This window comes from Apostichopus japonicus, chromosome 5, assembly GCF_037975245.1.
Source record: "Apostichopus japonicus isolate 1M-3 chromosome 5, ASM3797524v1, whole genome shotgun sequence".
NCBI lineage: Eukaryota > Metazoa > Echinodermata > Holothuroidea > Aspidochirotida > Stichopodidae > Apostichopus > Apostichopus japonicus.
In genome coordinates, this window is record NC_092565.1 from 3,015,119 (window position 1) to 3,040,786 (window position 25,668).

Genomic DNA, 25,668 nt, shown 5'->3' on the forward strand with positions numbered 1-25,668 from the left:
TAAATTCTGTTTCAAAGTCCTCCCACTGGAAAGATGGGTCTCAGTGACCACAAACCTGGTTAAGATAAAATAATGAAATGGAAGATATGGGAATAAGTTGGCTATGTTTATCTGTAATCTACATGGCTACGGGTTGACCGCATTATGATCATAAGGTCACGTCGGTTGTAGTCAAGGGTTTGACCCATGCTGTCCTAGGATCCCAGCTATCTCCTACATTGGATGTTTACATGCTTGATCCAGGTATATGAAGACACTTGTAAATTTGGTTGGTGGTTTTGCTTTTAAAGGGAGTGAAGACCCTGGCACAAAGAATGTCATTTAGAATGAGGTGTACCAGAAGTGTTAGACACCACCATCGATCCCAGAAAATACACACACAGCTTGCTACCGTCAGTAATTAGAGACTAGTGTACAGTCAGTACATGCAGCTACGGTCAATACCCACAGCACAGTGTACAAACAATACAGCGATGGACATCTCAGGTCCAGCTAAAGATAACAAGGTATCACGTTTCATTACTGTCTGCATATTGTAGCAACAAAAAAAAAAATGCCACTTGCAAGCAATGGAAACTTTTTCAGAGGGCGGCACGTGGTTTGGGGCGAGTCTTCAGTGCCTTTAAGCAAATTCCTAGTTCCTATATACAGAAGCTTTTGTGGATTATTTAAGTGTGGTAACTAAACTGAGACTGTATTATCAAGGGCATTAATATGCTTCCATTTGGTCTTTGATGAGCTTCAGAAATGGTTCATAGTGTTGAGGTATTTTCCCTCTTTTCATTCCATTTTGATTTAAGGAAGAGCTCTCTTGTAACAATTAGCTATTACGGCTACTACATACATCATTGAACATGTTTATTGTTTTAGAGTATTATTATAAATTACTATTTATTATTCTAGTATAGATGGACGTGACATATTAGCGTAGCAGTGTCATAGCCAGAAAAATGTTAAGCAGAGTAACATGCAGGAGTACCTACTAGGGAGAGGGGGGGGGAGGGAGGGAGGGGAGGACACTTTCACTATGTTTGTCTGTATATGTAGGATATGGAACCAATCAAGACGTATGTTATCTGCATACAGTTTGTAGTGAGGATGTGGAAAGGCAAGGAGAAGTTTTTTCCATGGGAATCAATTCCATTTTGCTGCCTGTTGCTATGGCATCCTAGCATGGCAGTGTAATACAGGGGTCGTCTGGGTAAGAGTACTAAATGAAGTTGGCATGTCCAATCCTGTGTAATACAGATGTGAGTATTAGAAATTTGGAAAGGTTACCTTCAAGTGAGTTAACTGTGGGAGGGGGAAGTTGGGTGGGCTAGGGGTGGGGAGGGGATGGGGCAGGGGGTGGTGAATTAAAGCCAATTAATAAATTTAAGTTCTGGTGCAAGAGGATATTAGTTAACATCCTTATTAACAAATCCTAATTTATCTTTAAATGAAAATTCTACTATTTCTTTTGTTGTTTTGTTCGTTTTTAGTTTCATTTTTGTTTCTCTTTCAGTCTTGCTCATCAATAATATTCTGTGCAATAGATGAATTATTAAATGAATGTCTGTTATACTTGCAATTCTTTGTGATGAGAGTTTGACCAACCTGTCTCCATGCAGTACATCCACTCTGATGGTAAAAGTGAGCCATTCTCATCAACAACCAGGGGTACTACCACCTATTTTGTATTGGGGGTGGGGGGGGGGGGGTAGGGTTACAGATAGTAAGTCACCAAACTACCAAATTTAGTCAGTGGTTATGGAGAGAGGTCTAAGGGAAGGGAGTTCCCCACCCTCATTGTTGGCCAGGATCTTATTCTGAGATGGATCAGAATTGCAGTCAACTTGGTTTAAAATACTTTTGTAAAAGAAACTCCCTTTTGAATAACTTGTCGTCTCTGTATTGCAAATGTTGCTGTTGATTTCCTTTCAAACAAGATTCTACAAAAAACGAACTATACACTTTTCAATGTACAAATTGCCAATTGTAATTAATGAATTTCAATGATTTCAGTCACTATGTATTAAATGTCTTCTGGTAGATATATATAATCATATTTTATGCGCAGGTAGAGTCTGGTAAATGGCAACCCTGTTGAAGAGATAAAAAAGAAGCACAAAATATCAAATATTCAAAGAATGCAAAAAATACCAAATAATATTGAGCAAACAACTTCCTCTGAGGTAGTATATAAACTTATTGACCAGTCGAAACCCTGTAGCTACCGTAAAATTACAATTACTTAACCTACATGAGACAATTAAAATTTCCATCATGGATAAAAATTCTTTAAAGTAAATCTTACAATGCGCGCGTGAGCTAGACGGTGTAGATGGGTGAAATTCGGAAAGATCTTAATCTTGTTGATATCTATAACTTATCATATAAAGAGATGCCGTAGAACGTCTCCTAAATGGTAACCAGATTCTTCCCAAGAGTGCTAGACATGAAGGGCCCTATCACCATGGAGATACGAATGCGAAAAACAAAATCCTAAAGATTTCACGATCTGGTGGCGCTGTGACACATGGAACAAAATGGTCTGTCATGTAAGAACTTAAAACTTGAAACTCACAAACGAAAATAAAGTGTTCTTATGTTTGATTTTGCGGGTACCCGTTGTTAAGCGTTTCTAGCAAGATGAGATCGGTTTATATTCCATCCAGTCCCTTCCGCCTTCACCCTCCCCCATTCCCCTTACAAAAAACCCAGACAAAACATGAGCACGTACTTTATGAATTCAAACTGGAGTGACTTTGTTTGATGGCAGGTAATAGTGAGGTTGATTGGTGGATGTAGGCAAGTAGTACTTTGCGATTCGCACATTCAAACAAATGAAAGGAATCAAGCAGATGGAGAATACGATACAACACAACCACGATAGGGTCTGTAAAAGACAACGAAGACCACGTCAGTTAGAGCAGCATATATGCAGTTTAAACACTCACAATATTCACGAAGAAGAAGGAAAATAATGGATCTTTGTGTATTATGTGTTTTTTATCTGTCGATACCTTTAGCTGCCGAAATTGTCGGAACCATGAATTGTTAACACTTTTACTGACGTTTTTCAAGACTTCCTGGTTTCATTCCAAGAAGTTATTGGTCATTTGTTTTTGTTTTTAAACACATTTAGCGAATCTCACCAGGTCGTGCCACCAAACAAAGTTTGAATCATTCTTTGTTTTATTTAAAGCAAAGGAATCAGTTTTCTTTTTATTCAATGCGGCTTACGGTGGATAAACTTTGATTGAGCCTGGGGGCGGTAGATACTGTGGATGTTGCACATTAGAAGGTTGTGCTCGGCGGTGGTATTTAGCAATTCTGACATTGAAACAGATGAAGGGTAACAGACAGAGAGAAAACACAGACACACTCATCCAATAAAGGGTCTGGAGGAGTTGAAAAAATGAACAAAACGAGTAAAAGATTAATAGCAGGAAGAAGCTAATGAAAGAAAAGAGTTAGCGGAAGATCAAAATAGGCAATAGATTGCAGGAAATCTTTACAACCACAGAGCATAGAGAAGTCCTATATCTTTTACGGTGAAGTAGATCAACAAGGAGGTGGGGAGGGGGGGTGGAAGGTCGTCGGTGACAAGAGAGATGTTCGGAAACTGGAAAATAATTGACAAATTTTCTGCCTAGTAAAATTTGGTGTCTAATTGATAAACGTGTCATCACAGTGATATCGCCCTTTACCCCCAACCCGACCAAATTATGCGTTACACTTCCCCCACCCCCATCGTCGTTTGGGGGTAAAGTATTTAGTCGTGGGCTTTTTGACACTCAGTCAGGGTAAACACGGTTTCAAAGGTGATCGGGTAAAAATGATTTTTTTTTTTGGTCAAAATTATCTACCTTAGTCATCTAATTCCCTTTCTGTAGGCTGTACGCAACTCATCCCGAAATATCATATTGTGTAATAATAATTTATACTTACAATTGCCGCCATGAAACCGTCACAGAATCCATTCACCAAAGAATCGTAGATCAATCGAACGATCCCGCATCTTCCGATGTCGTTTTTAACCTACGAAGCAACCATCGTAGCTTTAAACATAGATTATGGCTCGATCGCTATAGCAGCTGGTTTATGTAACACACTAATATAACGAAACAACGAAACATTCTATTGTCTCGATATTAGAGGACAAAGGCTATAAGTCGTATGTCTTATTGTAGGGCAAGAACCACGTTGCAGAAATGGGACGGAACCGTTTGTATTTACACTACATGCCATTGGACAATTATTCTCGTTATATCTCGAAATTGTGGGATATATGCAACAATTTTATAAAAAGGTTTCTAAAAGCCCGGGTCACATCTGCGCGATTCAACACGCGATTCAACTCGCAATACAATTGAAGGTTGAATCGCGTGGTTAGACACGGGTATCAACTTGTTGCGCAATAAAAGTTGCGCCCTCGATTTGGGTTGATTTGCAATAGAGCAATGTCCTAATCAGCGCAACTTCTCAGAAGCAACTTTTCTGATTCGCGTGATTTTAGTTGCGAGTTGAATCGCGTGTTGAATCGCGCAGATGTGACCCGGCCTTAACTTGACTTGTTTACAACGCCATGGGGACCGAGGGAAGAGGAGGGGGGGGGGGGGGTGAGGGATTACCATTTTCTTTAACTTCAATATACTGATTGGTATTTGGATTCCCATGGCAAACAATTGTTCCTATGTCCGCATTTTGGCGGATGTAAGTCCTACAAATACAAGTTTCTGGATCTCCCGGTTACCGTTTTTAGTGATTACTTACCCGCTCAATACTTTCATTTGTAAAATTTTCCGCTACAGTGACAATGTCGTCAATGAACGTTTCCAGGGTCTGGGAAATAAAGATTTGTACACATCAAAATATGTAGAATAGTTAAACACTATTTTCTCTTCATTATAGAATTGGAATGGAACAAGTTAGTACAAGGTTAAGATAGTAGTAATAACACGATATTCTAATGCGGAAATGCCGGATAGTAAGAATTATTTAAAAGGGATTATACTCGACATCCAAACACGCGGCCTTGATAATGAGTCAACTCTTAAACACATTAAGAAAGATATTCTTACGGAATGTAACTCATATCGGTGGTTATAAATTGATTTAGCTTCTTTTAATGTTTGCTATAAGGATTCTGATGGCTAGTTCATATAGCCTATACTTGAGTATTGAATACTAGTTGCTAGGTTGTAGTTAATTAAATATGATGCATATCTTATTTTGCATTTTAACTGTTAAATAATCCTTTGTTTTATAATGACTCACGGGGAAGCTATGTATAGAGTAAAATAAAAATTAATCAGAAAATTAATCTGAGACATTGATGTAACACATTGTCGGAAAATGTATCCGCGTATTACAATATTTTCGTCACATATATGCTGAACACACAGAAAGAGATTTATTGAACAATATACGACCCGCTATACATATCGCGATATTGATGGACTGAAATCGATGAATGATATACAAAGACGATTTGCGTAACAAAGAAATAATTTCATTACCTCGACAACGAGCAAGAGAGCATCGATTTGGACGAATTCCATGATGTCGTCCACAGATGTTAGGATGGGAGAAGTCTCCCCCTGAAAGAAAAACATTAAGACAAATTTCAAATGTATATATATACTTCCCTTCCCGTTGTAAGTGTATGTGTTGGTTCATGTTTCCGCACTTACAAGTTACTAGGGAGTGTTAGCTCAGTGGTTAACGCAGGTGCCTTCCAATCATAAGGTCCCCGGTTTGAGTCACTCCAAGATTAATGTACGTCGTCCAGTTACAGAGTTGTTGACAATTCATAATCATGGACGTTAAATATGAATCTAAGAGACTGACTTCGGTCAGCTTGCGGCTTTGATAAGCCAGTGAGGCTTCTTCGCGAGTTCCTGCTTGCATGAGGATCTAAAATACATACATATATACATAGATACATATATTAATACCTAAGTGATGGTTTCTTACCATTAATGTATTGATTGATGAATTCATATCACTTAGTTGATCTTGGAGCAGAACCTGTTGATGAAGAGCAAGAGGAAACTGTCTTATCTTTTTGCTTCTGTATATCATTACAACCGCGCGTTAGATTCTCATAGGTGTAACTCGCTATGCATGTACATTTCAGCTGATATCAAACTATGACAAATGGAACAAGTTAAAGAGATAAGAAAACCGAGATACAATTGAAAGTCCTTGCGTGTTATTTTGTTTTCCATCGCCCCTATGTTTGGTTTTAGGCCTACATATTTTGAAATTCATTTCAGATGATCACAAGATATTTATACTAAAGCGCAGTGCAGAATTTATGTTATTGACGTTTAATTGTTTTTCTCTCTTTTAAAGAAGTAAAGCTGAAATGGGGAAGGAATATTCCCATGCACACCAACCCCCTCACATTCATCCATTTACAATTAGAACAAAAACGAAAACAATAACGATAATTAATAACAATATAGATGACGTTACTAATAATCAACAGAGAAACGCATAGAAGAGAAGGAAATTAACATGAAATACGTGGTAACCGTCATTAAAGCAATCACCTATAATTATTCAAATAAGTAAAAAAATGATCTTTTCCATCAAAGAAATGAAAAGGGCTCTCTTCAATACATAGTCATACTTTACCGTATCGTTAGCGATTCCTTCCACTATTTCATCTTGAATGTTTCGTAGTTTTGTCGCAAGCCCTTCCAGCGAACTCGCCATGTCCTATAAACATAAAGTGAATTAACCTGTCATTATTTATCTTAGAGGTGAAAGAATCCTACACGAAATAACATATCAGGATGCGATCCGATTAAGATGATCATGATTCTATTCCATAGGCGGAACATGTTTATTTTGGATATACAATACAGGTTTGGTCCATGGCAAGTCAAGTATTAATCGAATTCCTCTACAATTCATGGAGGGGACAGGTAAGCCACAGACACAGTAATTCGTTTCCACTCTTTAACAATCTGTAGCTAGGTTCAAGCGGTCATAGTCATACAACCAGTAGTAATTCTTGAATTCAAAAAGAATTACGGTATCACCATTACAATGCATTTCATATCATGTTAACCTCAAAAAACATTATTTATTATTCCACATAATGAGATCCAATTTGATCTATGAATCTGTTTTGAATATATGAAATCTTGTAAATTGGCGGTTGAGGGGGTGAGGGGAGGGGAGGGGAGGAGGTTAAGGGGGTGGGGGGGGGTCAAAATCCATGATACTTACAGGGTATGAACTTCTGACAGCAGCAGCTTGACTGTCCAAGTCATTTGCTATGCTCTTCACATCAATGAAAGCAGTCGCGTTTTTTATCTAAAAATATGAATAAAAGAAGGAGCAAAAAAAAAAAAACTAGACTTTGAAAGAATGTTTAAGAATGAATGTCTTTAGGCAGCAAACTAAATGATATATGATAAATGATTTTCCCGAAGGGGACGGTTAGATGATTACCGTTGATATTTGTTCCGTAACATTTGCAGGCAAAAACTGTCCATTAAGGCGTTGAATCTGGGAACTTATATCGACATTGGAGAAACCCATTTCCCCAAACGACTGGTTAATTGAGTGTGCCAACTCGTCCAAATCTGGTATTTCCTGTTGGTAGAAATTAAAGCAGAAATCTAGTAATATTGAAGAAATAGACAGAAATTTTATGATCGGGAGATTACGCCTTAACAAGTAAAAAGCGATGAAATTGCAATTAAAATCAGCTCAGTGACGTGCACAAAATTTCAAAGGTGTGTGTGTGTGGGGGGGGGGGGGGTATAGGATTCTGATTTAGGTGGAGGTATGAACTTTCATGGAAGGTCCAGGAGCGAATCATGGATTTTATAAAGGAAGGGGTTGAACCTGGAGTTGCTGAATCCTACTCCCATGTAGGGGGTATGGAGGACCACCCCCCAACCCCCTCCCCATTTCCCCTCAGTCTGCGCACGCCACTGTTACAAATAAAATATTGGGAATACGAAAGGGTGCATGCAGTTATAACGTTTTGAAAAGACAGGAGTATAAATGATTATGATCTTACTCCTCTAATGTCCAGAGAGTCCGTATCTAACATATCAGTCAAACCCAATATGCCGGCTATCGTATCATCTTCACCGCATTGTCTAAAGCAGAAAAACAAAAATAAAAACGATTGAGAGATAATATGACAAATAAATCACTGCTCCAGATCCTAGGATCTTCCTACAACAAGTTGACAATATGAAGAGTTCTCCAGCCACCAATTAGGTTACGTCATGTTTTTTTTTAGCGAGAAGTGAAACACAGAGAAGTACTTTTTTTGTTAGCTGCGCAGATAAATATAACAAAAGAGCTATAGTTTTGTACAAAAACATACAAAATACAACTAGGGGTTGAGAATGTCACATTTAGACTTCAAAGTCCGTGAATGAGATTCAGTTGATATTTAAGTCTACTTCAGGCTATTTCTTTCTTCAACTTACTCAAGAAGAGAGTAGAAAGTCATGTTAGCGTTCCCTGATATACTGGCCAATGGATGCTCGCCATTCCATAGGGCAGGATTATCCACAACCTGGTAAGAATGTAGATAAACAATAGTAATACATATTCATTAAGTTTGTTAAAGAAACACAGGGACAGAACATGATTTAAAACAATTCAATACTTTTCAAAGCACCAATGAATGCAATATTAATGCTTGAATTAAATACAGTATAATTAGTAAAAGAGGTCATGACATTCTGGTTTGGACATAGGCTATTCGCAAAGTATCCATATTTTAGCGTCTTCACATGCCGTCGAGTAAGGCATTCCCCTTTGCTATTGTATACGACCAATCCCAACATCCAAACATTAGTGATAAGAAACGTTCTTCATAAAACATTAATTTCTTATTACTGCATATATAATTCATCCCTCCCATCAATAAAATATGAACAGGAATTATTCCGTTACTTTTCCTTACATTAACTATTTGACGATAAGTATACAAACATAATTTGTCTTTTCTGGGTGAAAGAAGAATTAATACATTTAGTATATCTCGTGAGGAATGGCGGGCCGTTATGAAAGACAGTCCCGCAGATATACTACTAATAAATCAATGATGTCTTATTATACTGACTTAAAATGACGGCAAATTATATTACGAACAAATTAACTAGTAATCAATCATACTATGAAAATTTGTTGTAAACGTGACCAATATGGAGTTATTGAACCATAGCATCCGATGGGGGGGGGGGGGGTGGGTGGGTTGCACCCTGAAAAATGAAAGTAGCCCAAAATAGAAACAAAAGGTGTGCTGCGTTAACCGATTCAGTCTTGACGATGAACCGATTATCCGGTTATTAAATGTTGAATGTAAAACGGTTCAACGGTTAATGCTTTTTCGGCTGCAATATAGCGGCTATCGAAAACCTGAAGTTGCTTGAATCTCTCCCCCCCCCCCCACCCCTGGATTTGTTCTGCGTAAGTCCATGTTACTTACTTCTTCAATAATTGTTAAATCCTGCAGATCATCACAAACAAGAGTCAAATTACTCCCGACCAGGAACAATATGGCCGCCCCGAAACATATTATAAAAGCTATCAGAAAGGCCCAGACTGCAGCACTGTAGAGAGAGAAGATACACACAACTTTGAAGGTACTGAAGAGAACCTCTTTCTTTGGACGAGGATTAAACATAACAAAGAACAGCATATATTTCAGAGTAATGTAATACCGTGGAAAAGGGAATGTCCAATGAAGGAGTGTTAGCTCAGTAGTTAACGCCGGTGCCTTTCAATCATAAGGTCCCGAGTTCGAGTCACTCCAAGATTAATATCGTCCAGTTACAGAGTTGTTGACAAATTGACAATTCATAATCATGGACGTTAAATATGAATCTAAGAGACTGACTTCGGTCAGCTTGCGGCTTTGATAAGCCAATGATGGCTTCTTCGCGAGTTCCTTGCAGGAGGATCTAAAATACATACATACATACATACATACAATATGGTGACAACGGGGGAGGGGGGGGGGAATAAGTTTTCCAGAAAAGAAAACATTAATGAGGTGCAACAGTTTAATACCTCTTCTAACGTTACAACCAATTTGCCGTATACATGGCGTATTGGGAATACTAATTGTTTACAAACTATTTAGTAACATCTCGTTGATATGTGAATGACGAATGTGCGCACAATGATTTCCGCTCGATTCAAACTTATGGTGAAACTTTTCTGATGTCCTAACCTGCAACAAAGGGAAGCTAAGGGAAGCCAGAAGGCCGAAATGACGATTTTCCCAAATCCTTACATTATTTCACGTCCTATTTATTGGTTGTTTGAAAGCTGTTCAGTGTGATTGAGGTTGAGTCCATCTAGATCAATGTTTTGGTCTAATGCGGTGTAGGTTACATATATATTTTTGATACTGTAGTACCCGGTAATATAGTTTACGCTTCATCATCGTGTCTCATCTGTGGTCTTAATCACCCGATACACACAGAGAAGACAGTTTAGGCTACTTTAAATTTTAAAGGTTTGTACCACAGTGAAAACTGGATCGTGCTATAAATCGGTAGCATGTGCTATTAGGATTATAGTATAAGAACTGAGGATAAGTGTAATTCCAACAAATCAAGTTGCTGGGATTTGTTGGGATTACACATATCCTCAGTTCTTAATGTAATCCTTAAAGCACATGCTACCGAATTATCAGATTTGTCAGCACGATCCAGTTTTTACTGTGGTACAAAACTTTAAGATTTACAGTATAGTTACCAGGTGCGTATCCAGGGGGAGGCGTTGGGGGCGCGCGCCCCCCGGGTAAGAAAAAGAGGAGAGAAAAGAAAGAGAAGAAAAAAGGAAAAAAGAGGGGAAAAAGAGGGGGAAAAGAGGAGGAGGAGAGGAAGGAAGGGAAAAGAAAAAGAAGAAAGAGAGAAGAAGGAGAAAAGGAGGGAGTAAAAGAAAAACGCGAAGACATCGGGAAAAGAAAGAGGAACAGTGACATCATTACAGCGCTGAAGGGTAGCCAGTGACGGATCAATGATTTCGTAAAAGTGTGCCTCACCCTACCCCTTATACACCGACAACTCCATTTTTTTTGGACGTTTCCATATTCCTCTCTCACTAATGATCTATATATATACTATATTAGGTCTATCATAACGCGTGTGTAGAATTGTGCTATGAAACCAACTGTGGCTGTTCTCGAACTCGACCGTGTCGTCGGAGAACATGACGCATTTTGGGATGGGGGCGACCGCCCCCCCCCCCCACCCGTTCAGCATTTTTTAAATGATATCGCTAAGTAATTTCAAAATAGAAAGTGCTTAGATGCAACTTACAAGGCCTGGGAAGTGTCATTTCCAGCGATCTGGGAGACATTTTCGGCCAAAATTTTCTTGTACGCTTCGCGCCAACCTATGGTGGCGCTACGCTTAGATAATTTGCCTACAGCCTTCGCCTCTCCCTTGGCAAATTCCTCGCTACTAGCCTGTTCGAATTTGTAACGCAAACAGCAGATATCACATCATATCAGTGAGCATAAAAATGGCGTTCCAGGATGAAAATCCTCAAAACTGTCCGACTTGCCTGAAAAAATAACCAAAAATTTTCGCGCGCGAAGCGCGCGTTCAACGTGTCAATGTCAATATCATATAAGCAAGCATGGGTTATTACATCGCATGCCATCATGTACCGTACGGTCCGTTAAAATTGCGCAGTATACCACGGGATGCTTATGTAAACAACGACATGTCTCATGTAGATGTATAAAAAGCATGAAGATCCAATTATGTCAAAAGTTTCTTTTACATTAGTAATGGCGAATTAGGGGCTGCACCCCCGCCGCGCAGTGGCGGAGTGTCCATACGGTCAGGGGGCGGATGCCCCCCCCCCTGACGGGCTCAAATGGACTGCTAGCGCCTTTTTCAGCTCTTTACCACTTTTTAGTTATTCTGCATTATTGACTTTTTTATTGCGCTCTCATCTACTTATTGACATTTGTCACATTTTGTTGGTGTAATTTGGCGATGACACCCTATACTTCGTTTATCTGCAAATTAGCCAGGCCCTGAAAGGGTCATTTCCGGCGATCTAGGGAGTATCCTTACTCAAAAATTTTCTGTGCGCTACGCGCCAACCAGTGGTGGCGCTCCGCTTAGATAGTGTCGAAAGCGCCCCTACAGACCATTCTCGCCCCTCCTGACCAATACCCCTAGCTCCGCCACTGCCGCCGCGCCTCCTACGCCTATGTGTGTAGTGTTCGGTTGAAGGAAATATCTGCTATTTTTTCATTTCCTTCAACCAAGTTTTATAATAGCCGTTATAACAGGTTAATATTTGTACACCAATAAATTAACTGTGTCGGAATTTTCGAAAATATCTGACCAACATTCTGCATCACACTTCCCTCTACTCGTGCAATTTTGACCGGTCTGTTAGGGGTTGAAGGAAGTTTTTCTATATTGGTTGTCCATAGATGAAATTTTGTACAACATTATGGGTATGTTTTCAAGTGAGTTTATTCACGAGAAATGTGAATTTTCAAATTCTGAACAAATTTGGGGCTTAAAACCTTGAAAAGTGGGGCTGACGGGTATTGTGGGCCGCGACGTAGAATCACCTACAAAAGCAAAGACCCACGGGAGATGCGATCAGGTCGAACATGACGTGTGCCGGGTTGACAATCTTCAAAAAGGTTATGGATGGAAAAAAAACTATTAGGAAATACTTGGTTCTCAGGCCAAAAGTGTACATCTGGTTGGTCATTTCAAGCCCGAGAAGTGCCGTTTCCGGTGATCTGGGGGGTATCAAAACCAGAAATTTTCTTGTACGCTGCGCGCCAACCGATGGTGGCGCTCCGCTTAGATAGTAATTCGCGCCCCCCGGGTTAGAAAATCCTGGATACGCGCCTGGTTACTGTATATCTCTGGTGAATCGGCTGTCTTAATGGACATGAACACACGAAGCTTGTAGAGCCTAAGCATCTTAGTAAGTGTCACATGCACTTGGTGAGAATAAACTGTATGTAAGTTGTGTTTGAATTTGTCTGAAATAATATACTGTAAAGGTGGCAGGTCAGTAAGACCATTATGCAAAATAGGGGCGTCTTACATGTATAACTTGGTGTTTAGGATATAGAGGAAGGAAGGCCGTCTAGTGTACGGTAGGAATGTTTGAAGGGCATGGATTACCAATTTGCGCGTAACTTCTTAATACCGTATACTGCTTTAAGGTCTCTCTCTCTGAAATTTTAAAACAGTTACTAAGTAACTTACCACATAGACATTTTACCTCCACAGTTGGTGATTCCACTTTGTTGGCTGGGTGGTTTGTTACTGTCGTATCCAACACAGCCAAAGCAGAGCCCAGCTAAAGACAATAGCACCAGTAGAAACCCACCAAGAGCTGCCCTCAGTATAAACTCGTAATTCCTGAAAACAAAATACTCACTGAAAACTGAACGGGATTATGGAAAAGTTTTGAGGGGGTGTTTCCTCTACAATGATGAGGGTCGGAGTGGGTTGGGGGGTGGAGTGGGGGGGGGGGGGTGAGTGTCGAGGGTTGAACAGGGGTCGGAGGCAGAGAAGCATCCAGCGATAAGCAGGGCATAAGGGAAGTAGCAACCTCTTCCATTTATCTCCCGCCCTAATACCACTGCGTATTGAACGCTAGACGCTCAAAACACAACCATATAATAAGTCACTTCTACGGGTTTGATGTTAAAAAGGAAACTTCATGCGCGTAATGATGCATTCCCAGAGACTTACATATAACTATCTAATTCTGCTTTCCATAATTCGTTTTCAATCATCTCAGTTTGCATCATTTCTTGGACATCCTAAACGAGAAACAAAAAAAAAGTAAGAATGACTTAATACCAGGAGGAAGTCAATGAAGTGAACCCCCCCCCCCCCTCGATCCCACTTCAAACTCAACACAAAACTTTGTTATTTTCACAGCCCTGCGCTGAGATCTAATTAAAAAGCTAAATCTAATTTCTAGTCTAAATATGCCCCAGAATGCACCATTTGACGTCCATTTGATCTCTAAAATGGTTCAACGACATTATATAGGCCTATACTACGTGGATTGCTATCTGACTTTTCGCTGCTGTGTTTCATTTCAATATAAACCTCCTACATTAAGATGTGTTAAACCCCAAAAGAAGATTTGCGGTATTTGAGACATCGCAGAACTCACACAAGGACCTACAAGGTTCCACCAGGGGTGACAGAAGAGGGTTCTTTACAAATCCGTGACTCGTCGCTGGATAACAATGGTGCTAAGTCGAGGCGTGATATTCAGTATGGCCTAGTCACATGTATCACTTCAACACATTCAGTAATGGGTTTATTAACCCAACGGCATGCAAGCTTAGTATTAAATACATGAATCCAAGTCAGTAGTTGATGATCCCGCTATACCATTAATCGACATACATGCACCGTTGCTGTACAAAACACCAAAGGAACTGGATTTATTCACTCATTATATAGGCCTATACCACGTGGCTTGCTATAGTATCTGACTGTCCGCTGCTGTGTTTCATTTCAATTAAAACCTCCTACATAAGATGAATTGAACCCCCAAAGAAGATTTGCGGTATTTGAAACATCGCAGAACTCACACAAGGACTTACACGGTTCCATCAGGGGTGACAGGAGAGGGTTCAATCGGCGGGCACTGAATTCCACAATATGGATCCTCTGTGCCCGTACCACAAATGTTTTTCATTAAAAGGGAACTTTTTAATAAGGCCTACCAATTTTGTCTTCATTTTCCGAGATGGGAACGTTTTAAGTAACAAAAGATCACATTTTGATCACCAACACAGAAAATGGGTACTTATTATTACCAAAAAGTGGTACTTCTGATTTATGAAAAAGGGCACTTTTGAAGTTATTCACAAAACTGCCCCCCCCCCCCGCGGGATGAAAAACGCTCCTCTGTGTCATTTATTAGTCTAAGAGTTCTATTGCGGATATGGACCACCATGTCAGGGATCTACTCACGAAAGAACAGCCTGCTATGCTCTGATATGGTACAATATAAACCTTGGTATGATGTAAGTGTTATAATGGGTGAGAGTGGCCTCTATCGGGGCAAACATGGAATAATAAGTTCGTACAAAACTCTCCAATATTTCGACTGATTCATCTACGGACGTCTTTATACTTCTTCCGATACTAAGGAGGGTGCTGTTCACGGCTGCAAAATGAAAAGATACATGATTGGAACGATTTTTTAAAATTCTTATATATTAAATAACTTGAATACAATTTACATGAAAATCGTTGAGTTTAATTTGATTACAGTACATTGTAATGAAATGGGAGTCGGCGTGTGTCATGTAGAGTACGCCTAGTTATGTAAGAGTTACTATTTAATCAAATTCTGTTAACCAATCACAACGACTATTTACGATAATATTTACGAAAAGTTCTTAATACGTGTTGGATAATATAATCGTTACAGTATCAAATTCTGTTTACCAATTACAAGGATTATTTACTCACTGCTTTGGAATTCTTTTGTTTGATTTTGGATGACCTCTGGAACAGCGGACAGAGATTGGTTGATCTGTTAAAATTATCCAAATTATACAATTAATGTGACTATTTTATGTCCAAATTCCTACGTTTTGTAAACAGTGTTCACATTCAGTGGTTCATTTAAATTGCATTCAAATTAAGGTATAAGGTTGTTGGAAAATATTGCTCAATTTTTTTTTTTTAAACTTTGTTTGACAAGATATATAAAGTTGCTCTGTTCGCCAGACTAAAGCAGCTGTTGGCGTTCATATGGTTCATTATACTCAAGGATTAATCGTGTAACATTTGCAATATTTGAATATTTTCAAACTTCAGATATTGTTTATATGATTAATATTGATCTGTAAAGTATATATGGGCGACGATATGCTATATATTTAATAAAGTAAAATCAACAATGTTTAACAAAGTAGCATTCAATCGGTGAACAGGTCTATAGGGAGTGTCACATATTGATCAACTGCGATGCTATACTTGGCATTTTTTTGTTTTTTCGTCTAAACGCAAGACGCTGTTTTAAGTTGTTAATTAATTACCTCGTTAAGAAGATCGAAAACAACTGTTATTGTCGAGTTTGTGCTGTCAAAGATAAGGAGAGGATCAAGTCTGTCACTGATCGACGTCAACTGGAAACAAAGAAAGAAAAACGTTGAAATAATAATAACTAAGATTTATAATGAGCTAATTATAAACAAAATAGTTGTCAAAAGCGCCATACATATAAAAATGAATAGAAAGAATAGCAAAAATAATAATGCAACAATGAAATATAATTACAAATCAAATTGAAAAATGTTTAGCATAGAGGTAGGTTTTTAGTTTAGATTTGAAAAGTGATTTATTAGGTATACATTTTAAATGGTTTGGGAGTGAATTCCACAATTTGGGACAAGAAACTGAAAAAGCACGGTTGGCATAAGTAACCCCATTGGTCCGAGGTTCAAGGAGGGTAATCAATTTTGACTGACGGGTGGCACGCTTGTATTGCTTTACTATTAGAAGTTCTGAAAGGTAGTTTGGAGATAAATGGTTATAAATACACTTGTGGATTAAAACCAGAGTTCATTGTCGAGATATATACATATGCAGCAGGCAGTTCATGAATATGTATATATCTGTCGAAAAGTATATTATTTTCCCTTTTGATGGATTTTGGAGACTTTTTTTTCACTTTTCAGAAATGCATCTGTTGAATATATTTGGAAGGCCTATTTGGTCATTTTGGTAGATAGAATTCAGAACGAATTAAGTATATTAAGATCGACAAGATAGTAGAGTAGTTCAATATTTTATTGAAATTGTTGTAATTTTCCTGTAAAATATTAAATTGATGAAATGAAGTATAAGTGGTTGAATTGCATGTGTCATCAACAATTGTTGAAACCGTCACCGTTATATTCTTATAAAAAGACTATTTCAGTGGCTGAACTTGATACTTGACACAATTTTTGGAAATTTTCTGCACCTTGAGCTTAGGTAAAAAAAAAACACATCCTCATAGCACTTTTATGGCAAAATTTTTATTTTATTCTATTCAAATTTGACGATATTTTGTAACTGCATATGGCACGGAGTGAATGGTGTCGTCATGGCAACTGAGATGATTTTTTTTTAACTTCTTTCTAATATTTACGTCACTTACCCACAGAGGAAAATAATATTTTTACAAGAAATTTAGTTGCCAGTATTTTTATTTCATTTCAAATACTTTGAGCCACATGTTTAATTTCATTACTCATCAGGTGGATTTGGTGATCAAGTTTTGTCAGTTGAAGTTAATTGTCTTGCTCTTACATGAGGGTGAATTATAATACTGTCGGAGTTTCACAAAATTCAACTCCGCAAATGGCAGCAGTAATTAGTAGTCGTCCATTTAGGACTATTCAAAATACAGAAAGATAGTTTCCGTTACACATCATGCTGATAAGAGAAGACGATGTACCGCACTATACGCATATATCTCTGATCTGAGGCATCTACATAGAAGTTTACCTGTGTTAAATCCAAGCTAACTTCAAGCTCATTTGGATCAGGAAGAGAGTCACAAACACCGAGTCCAGCGCGGATAGGATCCGCCAAACAGTCGGTCTTAATGTCTGTTAAATTAGCAGCGACGTTGTCTAATGCAATTTCGAGATCTTCACTTCCTGTTAGGATCCTGTTGATTGTCTCATTAATTTCACCAAAAGTGTTGTTCTCCAAGGTGAAGAGTTCCAGCTCTGAAGATGTTATAAAGGTATGCTGTGTAAATGTATATACTTATATACTGTACACTGATTAAACAGGTACAAGTGACTAGTTTCTATACATCAGCTAAACATTAAATCACTGCACGTACAAGTTGAGTTTTAATGCTAAAATTTACTTTTTCAAAGCACATGTAACTATACGGATGGCACATATATCCTGTTGTTTCTAGAAGTGTAAACATTGAAACTGCAGAGATATTTCCTTTAAATTGATATATTTCCAGTTATATTTTTATGTGATACTGTAAATGTCTCACCGTTCAAAAAATTATCCAAGTGATCGGCTATGGCATCGAGATGAGAATATGTTTCTCGTAGGAGTGGATCCGAGATCTCTTCGTCGGCACCTGAGAAGGGAGCAAACAACAAGTATATCAGGGGCGTATCCAGGGGGGGCGCAACAGGCGTGCGCCCCCCCTATTGGCCGTCACCAAAAAAAAAAAAAAGTTTAGCAAAAAAAAAAAAAAAAAAAAAAATTGATGACGACCTTTATGTGAGATGTCGGTGATCGCTCAACCCCCCCCCCCCCTCCCGTATGCTTTATTTTTTGTTTGCCAAAACAAGGTTCTGGCGAAGTTGGGCGGCATAATAGTTTTAGAAACATAGATGGTAATTGTGTTTGTATTATCACTATAAACACTAAATGACATGCCAGCCATACTAAATTGTGCATTTTGTGTCCATATTTACTGGAAATGTTGCTTATTATTAAGGTCGAAAAATGGATCACATATGGCCATGGGCGGCAATCCTGGGTGGAGGGGGGATATATCCCCCATGAAAATGGGTGGAGGGGATGTAATGCACCATATCCCCCCCCCCCACCAAATACCAGGGATAAGAATATTTTCATGCCTACATTTATGCATCTTCGTTAATGTACGGCTCTTTTTTAGCTTCATTTCTCGCCTACCATAAACGCAGTGCGATCTTTTCAAATAAAGCGTCTTTATAAAGCAAAAATAGTTGACTGTAGGCTTCATTGGCCCTATAACAACAAAATGTATTATTGCGCCCACGGTATTGATATTGTACATATATGCACCCTCATAGTATTCATATAGGCCCTATAGTAGGCCTACACACGTACATGTTCCCTCGAACAGCTGAGAATCTCATGTAACCAGGGTAATGCTTAATACACGTTTCACCTGGATGCCCTAGCAATCGGTACCTAGGAATGTAACTATGTGTAATTGTGTATTGCATGTGTATAGGCCTATAATAGCCTGCATGAGGCCGTTTTCTTCATCGAATAATATAAAAGAGCTCTCGAACATTCTAACGTTGCGCCTGAAACAAGATTTGACAGGGGCAATTTTCCCAAAATAACACCCGAAATTAAAAAAAAAAGTATTTTGGATCCTGATTATGAGATATTTCGGACATGACATCCCTATTTTAAAGTTGGGTATATGCCGCTTGGAAACCTCGGGAAGTGCCGTTTCCGGCCATCTAGAGGGTTTGTTAATCCCAAAATTTTCTTGTACGCTTCGCGCCAACCCATGGTGGCGCTACGCTTAGATAGTCAACAAGGTCATATCCCCCCCCCCCCACTCGGAAGTACGGATGGCCGCCCATGCATATGACACCATTTTGCATTTCAGCCCTTCTTTGAAAGCAAAAATTGTACACCCCTCCCCTTAGACCCATCCCCCAGGACGGCAATCATTCATGCCTGGCGCCCCCCCTATTGGAAAATCCTGGATACGCCCCTGTATATATCTGAGTATATATACGTGGAAAGACAGCCAGTCAATATAGAAAGTAGTACCACAATTATACTATAACTCCGTAGTATATAGTTAGTATAGGCACCTGGTTACTACTAACACTAGTTGTATAGTACTATCATGCAAGTGTTCCAGTATAGTATTAGTAAACTGTATACCAGAGTGGGAAATTCCATACGTCATCAGCATTGCGACCAAACACACTTACTTGAAAGTCTAATGGTCACCCATTATCACATTTTATAAAATATTTTACTGTAAAGGTAGTTACCCAGAATGAAATATTTAGGACTATTGTCTTTTTTAATATTACTCAATAACTGGATATTATTTCGAGGTTCAAACCCTCTAGAAATTATTTTATTAAATTATTTTCTTTAAACGTAGGCTAAATTCGGGTCAAAGTCGGTCAATACTGATGATCTTTAAAGGCGAAATTAATGCACATTTAAATGCACTTTAAATAAATGCATAAATGTATAAATGCATAAAATGCATGAATGCATACGTGCATAAATGCATACGTGCATAAATGCATAAATGTAATAAACAAATGCAGTTTTAAATTGCTCTGTTTTCTTTGTTAGATATCTTTAATGCACTAGCTTTGAGTTGATACCAGTCCAAGTAACACTACAGATGACGGGATGACGTAACGAGGGCTTACCATCCAGTCTGTCCATTATCTCATCAGTGAATCCGTCAAAGTCATCGTAAGCTAGCTGATTTAGGTCCTGCAGAATAAAATCAGACACATATGGCTTGCGATTTAACATTAAAGAAACACACGCATTTAATTACTCTATAGTAACAGTATACATAAAACAGTACAATTAAGACTCAACTGTTATTAGGAACAGGGAACCTTAAACGGTCTTGTATTAATGAAATTTCATGAAAAATCTATAACTAACCTTGACAATGTTATCAGAAAACGTTTCTATGTCGTAGGCAGTGTACAAGACAGTGTATCCAAGGTCGAAACTGCTTTCCACTAGTTTGGATTGGACAGGTTTATCCAGGAAAGTACAAATCCTTTAATATGCAAACAAAGATGAAAACAAATGAAAGGACAAGGTAAAAATGTTAGTTAATATAATATTTCATATATTTTTATTGGATGTAGTCATTCCAGTATCGTCTATGCCATGAAACACCTTAATATAGGAAGAGAAATCGAAGTTGCGTCGCAATTTACCCCCCCCCCCCCTAAATCTCCAAATTTTGACTTTCAATCTCAAAATTTCCCGATTTATTTATTTGATATTTCGAGACTAATTATAACTTATTAAATTGAAAACGATAATTATTGGCTTCGGAGTATAATGGTGTTTTATTTTCATTGGTTTTCTAAGATAAATATAAAAGAACGCTCCCCTAAGTTCTTTTAAGAAACTAGCCTTCGAACAGACCGTGGGAATTAGAGAATTTGTCCTAATTTGTACGTTGGTATAACATTCGGCAAAATACAAAATACATATGGAAAATGGAACATCTACATTAAGACTAAAAGCGTTAACTCAATTGATAAAGCTTTACCAGGTTGTAACCTTACTGGTTTAAGTATGTTAGGAACGAAGACACTTACATGTCTCCTCTCAAAATCATGCACTACAATTACATACCACACACGTGCGCTACGTTGTAGCACTGCGACCAGTTCAGGGTCAACGCCCACTCCCTCTTCCTTCTAAATCTACCATTCTAAAGGCTTATAAACTACAAAGTGGCTATTCTTACGACTAGTCGTAAGAATAATTTCCGACTACGCATGCGCAGTTGCTATTTTATGACCAGTAGTACTATTTTTACGACGAGGAGTAACAATAATTTCCGGTTAAGGTTAGAGTTAGGGTTAGGATTGAGGTTTAGGGTTATGTTTAGGGTTAGGGTTACCCCTACTACATGCACAGTTGCTTTATTTACTTTACTGCGCTTGAATTCGCCTTTGTTGTAAGAATAGTTTATAAAATAATTGTTACAACTAGTCGTAAGAATAGCCACGGCCTATAAACTACAATGCTACAATGCTAGGTAGATTGGAGTGCACGGTTTGAGTGGATACAGGTGAGGGAGGTGGTGAAATAAAGACTATATAGTTACCCAATTAAGATGCATATCACAGTAAGGATCACTGACATAACGTAAACTGGACATCTATTAAGTGAACTTATCTCTTCATCTTTGCGTGTTCCTCCGCAGTTACCACAGCAACGGCAGAGACAGAAACAGATCCCAACGATTGGAAGACAGATCGCTAGGAGCATCAGAATCCCGGAAATGATAAGCAATGGCAGCTCGAACATTATTAACTGAAATATGATGAGGAATTGCAGTATATAGTTATTAAAGGAATGTTGTTTTCCTCTATATAGGTCTATGGCAAATGCAAAGGTACAACTATAGAACGCAAAGGTACGCAAACGAAATACAAACACAAACGCAAAACGCAAAGGTACAACTATAGAACTAAAGTAAACACTCAGCTTACCTCCTGTAAGAGAGTATCCATATCGGCTCCATCGGACATTAAACTTGTTACGGTATCTCCTATATTTAAAGACAAACAAATTAAAAATGAAATATTTTTATGAAAGGAAATGAAACCATTTATTTATATATATTTAAGGTCACGTGTCAACAACTCCACACTCTCTCCCGTCTCCTCAACATAGCGTGAGAACGTCCGTGAGTGAACGGTGAATAACAGTACTTAGCTTCTTGCTCCAGTCTCTCGTCAATCTGCACCATACAGCAGCAAAACAAATCTTACACCTCGTACGTATGGAAAGCCATTTTAACATTTAATTCGGGAATTTTAAGATATCTGAAATTGAATTCGAGATATCTGTAATTGAATTCGAGATATCTAAAATTATATTTCAGATATCTAAAATTGAATTCGAGATATCTGCAATTGAATTCGAGATATCTGCAATTCTATTTCATATATCTGAAATTGAATTCGAGATATCTGAAATTCTATTTCAGATATCTGAAATAGAATTGCAGATATCTTGAATTCAATTTCAGATATCTCAAATTCAATTTCAGATATCTCGAATTCAATTTCAGATATCTGAAATTCTCTGGTATTTCTAGATATCTGGGATTGATTTTAAGATATCTGCAATTATTTGTAGATATCTTAAATAAATTGGAGATATCTGTAATTTAATTTGAGATATCTGAAATAATTTCGAGATATCTGAAATTCCTTATTAAATGTTAAAACGGCTTTCCATACGTACGGTCTGTACTCACCCCAAGGGAACGACTCTGGGACTAGTAATCTGACCAGATATTCACCAGTCTCCACCAAGAAGTTATACCGCCAATCATTGTCGATGGTATTGTTAACCAGGTTATACTGGGAGGCGTCAGAGAGCCAGTTGAAATCCTGCTTATCATGGTGATCTTCGTTAGCTCGACACGATGAAAGTAAAGACGCGATCACGAAGAAAGAGAAGACCGTTGTCGTCCATACGCATCTTTTGAAGCAGTTAATCATGGTATATTGTTACTTCAAACCAGCTGCAGTATAAAATGTTCCTGTATCCCTCATCAACTCATCTTGGGGTATTTGTACGATCTTACCCCTCTCGGACCCTGTGAAGTAAATCGTGATGTTACCCTTAAGCGGGATAAAGCAGCAACTGGCATTGACTTAAACAATGCACATAACTGCTGTTGGTACACAATTTAATACGCAAACATTTTCACGATAAAGTAATTATGACGCATATAACGATACGAGGGCCTAACAACCGTACGCATTATCGGACGCGCATGAGGTTCTAACGACAACAACACAAGAACACCGAGGCCAATACAGGGTGGCGTGTAGATAACGGAATTGCTTTCTGTAAACGACTATACTGCCGAACAGTGCGTTTTCTCAATTGCCATTTCAGAGAAAACATAGTAAGACAAATACAGTGAAATAACGTTCGTTGTATCGTCTAAGATACAAAAAAAAATGAATCATGTATTACTATAGGTAGCCTAAAGGCTTGCCGGTGGGTCTAAACGAGAGGCTAAAATCAAATAAATAGTGCGCGTCTTCACGCACAAGGGATTTTCCAACACCGACGCGCTCGCAAGTCCCTGATGTGCATGCAAGTTGATTAGTAGTAGTAGTAAGTTGAGTCTCGTCTATCCGACATGCTCAGTGATTAACCTCCGCCACGAATCACGATCTTGCGCAAGGTTTATTGCTTCTTCGAAATTGTTAATATTAATGTCCTTGAATTGCGATTTTATTTTTCCAAGTAATGTAGTCACGGGCCTTCCAACTGGTTTAGCAGTATGTCTCAGTGCTTCTCTTAAAGCAACCTTTGCTGGAGCGTCCTCTTGAAGTCTTGCTACATGACCGAAAAATCTCAATCTTCTATGTGCGACTATCGATGACCAAGGTGTTTGGTTGGTTTCTCATCATTTGATAACCAATTATTATTGGTCCATCTAATGTTGAGAATATTTCGAAGTGGTCTCCTTTGAAAAGTGTCAATTTTGCGATCAAGATCCTTCGTTGTGCCCCACAGTTCGCAATTGTACAAAAAAAATACTCTTTAATAAAGTCTCAAAGATCCTAAGCTTAATTTTCCGGCTTATGTTTTTGCTTTTAAAAATGCAAGTTGATTGCACATTTTTATTCTCGATGGGTGTGTGCGAATTGAGGTTTGTAAATACTGAGACCGCGTTGTAATATTGTGTAGTTAGCTCATAGTGTTTAAATGAGAGGGCGCACCGAGCGTACGCGTTGCTAACGGAACATTCATTTCCAGGCTGATTGTACACGAAAGGATAGTGGAAGTGGAAACTAGTTGAGTGTTAATGAATTCTCTACAGCTATTCCTATTTTCAAGTGATTAATGCAGCTTAAAATCTCTGGAATACAAATCGATCTGTAACATTTTTCGCAATTAATGTTCACCCCCCCCCCTCCCGGGGTGCAGACACGGCTTATATGTTGCGCCCTTCTATCGTCTTGTAGAAGTATTACTATTAAGTAAGTCTACATTTGTTATTTATGTTCCCATAATTGTCATCTTATAAACTATAAATTTGAATCTAGTTGAGAATCGAAGTGTATAGCCTATAGAAAAAAAACACTTCAGTGCATTCGGCCATGCAGTGATGGCGTATACAGGATTGCAACAGGGAGGGGTGGGTTGAATATTGAAAAGTTCTACTGAGTTAGGTAGCAGGCTGAATGAACCGTTATGGAAGGGCAGGAGACGAATGAAGGATTTTACAAAGGAGGGGATGCCCTGTCATTGAGGCCGAATCAGTAGGGGGTGTGGGGTCCTCTCCCAGACAAAATAGATGACAACCGGTGGCATTCTGGGGGAAAATTCAGACTATAGTTATGTCTATATAAGTAGCCCTTAATGCAAGGTCCTGTCAATAAGTACTAGTGTGAGGTTAAAAATAAAGGGCGACAGGGGTATAAACACAAGTACGAGTGATCCAGGATTCTTCCCCGGCTGAATAAAAAAAAATCCCCGACTGAACCATCCCCCCCCCCCCACTGAAGATGGGAGGCGAAGGGGAATCCCCCACCACAAGTGCGACAGCATCTTGCTCATATCATTTGTATCATTTGTCTGGTAATTACATGCATATGTTACATATATATATATATATACTTATTACATTACATTACAATATATATATATATATATATATATATATATATATATATATATATATATATATATATATATATATAAATAAATAAATATAAATATATGACGCAAAATCCACTATGGTGTACGGGGTTTCTACCAAAATTGTAAAAAAAATGTATAATAAAGATAACAGTCAAACTTTAGCTGATGACTGGAATGTCTTACTTCCGAACTAATTTGTAGAGATGTTTCTGTTATATACAACTGTACCGTAAAAGAAAAAGGATAAATAAGTTGAACTTGAAATATTACCAACTTGTTGCTGTTTATCTTGGTTGGCTCTTCTGCCTACATTTCTTTAACAACAGTGTTTCGGCTCCTTTCGCTAGATAGTTTTAAATGATTTCTTCTCCATAGACTAGTACTGTCTATATGCACATCCGTTAACCTTTTGGATATACCTACAGCCTATAGTCAACACAGGTCACTGTGGGTTTTCGTTCTCTTGCGAACCAAAGTGAGAGAGTCCTCTTTTCAGCAA

The 25,668-nt window shown here is 38.4% G+C and overlaps 1 protein-coding gene across 3 annotated transcripts; it reads right to left on the reverse strand.

Moving 5' to 3' along the window:
- Window positions 1–1,962: 1,962 nt before the first annotated feature.
- LOC139967307 (prominin-1-A-like) lies at window positions 1,963–25,620 on the reverse strand. 3 transcript variants are annotated; one of them, XM_071970969.1, is made up of 25 exons: window positions 25,440–25,620; window positions 22,759–23,103; window positions 21,986–22,044; window positions 21,598–21,806; window positions 20,409–20,529; window positions 20,162–20,228; window positions 18,019–18,108; window positions 17,505–17,731; window positions 16,049–16,138; window positions 15,477–15,540; window positions 15,089–15,168; window positions 13,728–13,798; window positions 13,236–13,391; window positions 9,458–9,581; window positions 8,451–8,539; window positions 8,030–8,111; window positions 7,453–7,596; window positions 7,228–7,314; window positions 6,628–6,711; window positions 5,962–6,015; window positions 5,505–5,585; window positions 4,759–4,827; window positions 3,934–4,023; window positions 3,226–3,383; window positions 1,963–2,082 (listed from the first exon to the last, which is right to left on the reverse strand). In XM_071970969.1, the coding sequence occupies exons 2-25, from the start codon at window positions 23,003–23,005 to the stop codon at window positions 2,043–2,045; spliced, it is 2,583 nt and encodes an 860-aa protein (XP_071827070.1). In that variant the 5' UTR covers window positions 23,006–23,103; window positions 25,440–25,620; the 3' UTR covers window positions 1,963–2,042. The 3 variants fall into 3 exon arrangements, with proteins under 3 accessions (XP_071827070.1, XP_071827071.1, XP_071827069.1); XM_071970970.1 differs by lacking the exons at window positions 3,226–3,383; window positions 25,440–25,620 and adding an exon at window positions 2,723–2,878 and having other exon boundaries at window positions 22,759–23,155; XM_071970968.1 differs by lacking the exon at window positions 25,440–25,620 and having other exon boundaries at window positions 22,759–23,155.
- Window positions 25,621–25,668: the final 48 nt, after the last annotated feature.

Excerpts from the sequence above, each read along its gene's own strand:
- LOC139967307 (XM_071970969.1), bottom strand. The coding sequence starts at position 23,005 with ATGATTAACTGCTTCAAAAGATGCGTATGGACGACAACGGTCTTCTCT. Across the intron at positions 8,540-9,457 it reads ATTTAACAATTATTGAAGAA|GTTGTGGATAATCCTGCCCT; the intron begins GTAAGTAACATG and ends CATTCTTACCAG. Across the intron at positions 5,586-5,961 it reads CATCAATCAATACATTAATG|GGGGAGACTTCTCCCATCCT; the intron begins GTAAGAAACCAT and ends TTTTTCTTTCAG.